The 2,917-nt window shown below is 37.8% G+C and overlaps 1 protein-coding gene across 3 annotated transcripts; it reads left to right on the top strand.

Moving 5' to 3' along the window:
• Positions 1-593: 593 nt before the first annotated feature.
• LOC123002423 (uncharacterized) lies at positions 594-2,129 on the top strand. Of its 3 annotated transcripts, none has more exons than XM_044392584.2 (5): positions 594-1,112; positions 1,170-1,374; positions 1,422-1,512; positions 1,570-1,767; positions 1,907-2,127. In XM_044392584.2, the coding sequence occupies exons 1-5, from the start codon at positions 932-934 to the stop codon at positions 1,952-1,954; spliced, it is 723 nt and encodes a 240-aa protein (XP_044248519.1). In that variant the 5' UTR covers positions 594-931; the 3' UTR covers positions 1,955-2,127. The 3 variants fall into 3 exon arrangements, with proteins under 3 accessions (XP_044248519.1, XP_070071273.1, XP_044248518.1); XM_070215172.1 differs by having other exon boundaries at positions 595-845; positions 914-1,112; positions 1,570-2,129; XM_044392583.2 differs by having other exon boundaries at positions 595-1,112; positions 1,570-2,128.
• Positions 2,130-2,917: the final 788 nt, after the last annotated feature.

Raw genomic sequence — 2,917 nt, forward strand, 5'->3', positions numbered from 1 at the left:
GCGCTTTTAGGAAAGATATAATATTAAATTTTTTCAATTTCTCTTACCCAAATTCGCAACCAAACCTCGTGTGATGTTGTAATGTCAGTGATGTGAAAAATGCCCAGTACTATGAATAGTAGAGGTGGAGAAACATCGATGTTTTCGATGTTTTAACAGGCAAACATCGATGTAACATCGAAAAACATCGATGTTTCTCCACCTCTAATCAATAGCGTCAAAAAACTATCGATGGTGAATCAGAAAGGAAAATTCGATATATCGATAGTGCCATCGATAGTATCCCAGCTCTAAGGTTTCACAAGAAATTAAAGTGATGTGTGAAGTGAAGTGACGTTACACGAAATTCTAAGATACTTCCTCTGTTAGTGTTTTATTTTGCGCATCCTTGTAAATTTTGTTTAGTCTTTTTAAAGAGTTGCAATTTTTTCAAGTTTGATTAAAAATAGGTTTTTAAAAATTTTTTTTACTATACTTTTTTTAACTTTTCTGTACGTTTCACATTGATAGTGCTTGAAAATATTGTTTACCGTTTTGAAATCTTGACCATTACAATTTTGTTTCCAATTTAAGGCCTCTTTACAGTTCAGATGGAATGTGACATGGAATCGAATTTTTCATACAAATTTCAAAATCTGAGATGGAATAGATTCCATTTTCCATTTTATTTTTCATTTCGAGTTTACACTTCTAATGGAATTTTGTCAGAATTCTTAGAAAAGCCTCATATGTTTAACATAGATTAAAACAATTTTGAATAGAAGCCCTTGTAAAATTTAACATTTGTTCGACAGTAACAGAAATTCGATCTGTTAATATCATTACATTTGACTCGATTGGAATATGTGAGTGGGTACATATTCCATGAGAGTACATATGAAATTTATGGTGTTCATTCCCTTTCCTGTCAAAGTGTTTATGAGTTTGAAAAATGTCGGGAGCAAGAAAAAACAAAAAGAGGAATCAAAGCATCAGCCGCGAGGAAACCATTCAACTGATAGAAGAAGTAAAATCACGCCCGGAGATATGGGACTTAACCAACAAGAACCATAGCAATAATAATGCTGTTAGAAGTGCTTGGGCAGCCGTTAGTGCTGCCACCAACAAAGAAGGTGAGGAATTTTTATATCAATAAAAATTGGATGTGATCATTAAACATTACTTTGCAGTCAACGAGGTCAAGTCAACCTGGCTTTCACTTCGTGATAGCCTTCGCTATCACACGAAGAAGAAAGCAACACAGATTCTAAAAAGTGGTAGCGCTGGTGGCTCAAAGAATATAAACCTAGTCGAATCCGAAAAGACGGGCCCCGAGATAGACTGGGAGATGGCAGAGCATATGTCATTTCTGCAGGGGCTGTCTCACAAAAGAAAGTAAGTTACACAAACTGAAACCATTGTTATTAATATTATTTTTTCAGGACATTTGCTTCTGTGCACGCCCCATCCACTTCAGAAAAACGTGGTTGTGATAGCCCGGAAGAGGACACTGAGGAGGCTTCGTATGATTATGTAAGCTTCATAAAATTCCTATTTATTCTTTATTGATTGTGATCGGACAAATCGCAGAGACCAAAGAAGAAGAAAAACAGTGACCCAATAGGAACCGAAATTGGAGAACTGCTCAAGTCAGCGAAGGACCTCATATCGGTGGTTCAGACCAAGCAAGACAACAAGACAACTGGATCCCTGAAAAATGTCGAAATGTTTTCTTTTTGGGACAAGATGATGGAGGACTTTTCCGAGGAGGCCCTACAACAAGTGCAGGTGAAGGTGACGGCAGCAATAGCTGAAATTGGAAAAAAAGATCGTGCTGCCAAAAATAAAAAAAATAATAAAAATTAAAATTGTGTCTTCTTTATTTTATATGTGGAACGTTTCTCATTCATTGGTTTCTTGGACAAAGGCTGCCCTGTTCTGCCATGGTACGGCGCCTGCGTTTGAATTTATATGAGCACATAACTGGTTTCTAATCATCTTGCCATAATCATTTGGCCTGCCAATATATGGCTGCAGCGATGTTAAATTGTTGTGTTCAATTGATTGTTCCTCAAAACCGCCTATGTAATCAACTGTGGCATTTCTTATTAAAAAATTATGAAGTAAGCAGCATGCCGTAGTAACCTTTTGTGCTGTCTTTGGTTGACAAATAAGAGTTCGTTGCATGCATATCCACCTCCAGCTTAGTATGCCAAAAGCGTTCTCTATGCATCTACGAGCACGGCTCAAGCGATAGTTGAAGATGCGCTCCGAGTTTCCAAGATTTGTTCCGCTATAAGGCTTCATAATTCTCTTGCAAAGTGGAAATGCATCGTCACCTATTAAAAAGTACGGAATTCGATTTCCATTAATGATGCGGTCATTTGGAAATTCAAGTCTGTCGCCGAGAATATCTCTTCCAAATTGTGATGACGAAAATACATTTACATCACCTTCGCTGCCATACGCTCCTACGTTAATGTAGGTAAATGCATATTTAGCATCACAAATGGCCATAAGAACTATGGAATGAAATCCTTTATAATTATGAAAGGCACTACCACTGCTTGCTGGGGCCCGGACAGCAATATGTTTGCCATCGACGGCAAAATTCCACTCGCTTTCGAAGTTGGTAGCGTAATTAAGCATACGATTTTTTTCCCAGGCCGGGATTTCGCCGATCAACTCTTTCGCAATAGCGTCACTAACAGCAATGACAATACCACTCATACTGGCCTTGCTAATGCGATATGTTGATGTTACATGTCTTTGGATATCTCCAGATACAAAATATTCCATCACGATTGCGAATTTGGTTAGAGGTGGTATCGCGTCAGCTCGAGTTTCCCGTAGTGGCTGCAAATGCTTCTCAATTTTCGAAAAAATATTCATAAAATTTTCATAAGACATTCGGAAATTTTCCAAGAACACTGGTGGG

The sequence above is a fragment of the Drosophila takahashii genome, chromosome 3L, assembly GCF_030179915.1.
Source record: "Drosophila takahashii strain IR98-3 E-12201 chromosome 3L, DtakHiC1v2, whole genome shotgun sequence".
NCBI lineage: Eukaryota > Metazoa > Arthropoda > Insecta > Diptera > Drosophilidae > Drosophila > Drosophila takahashii.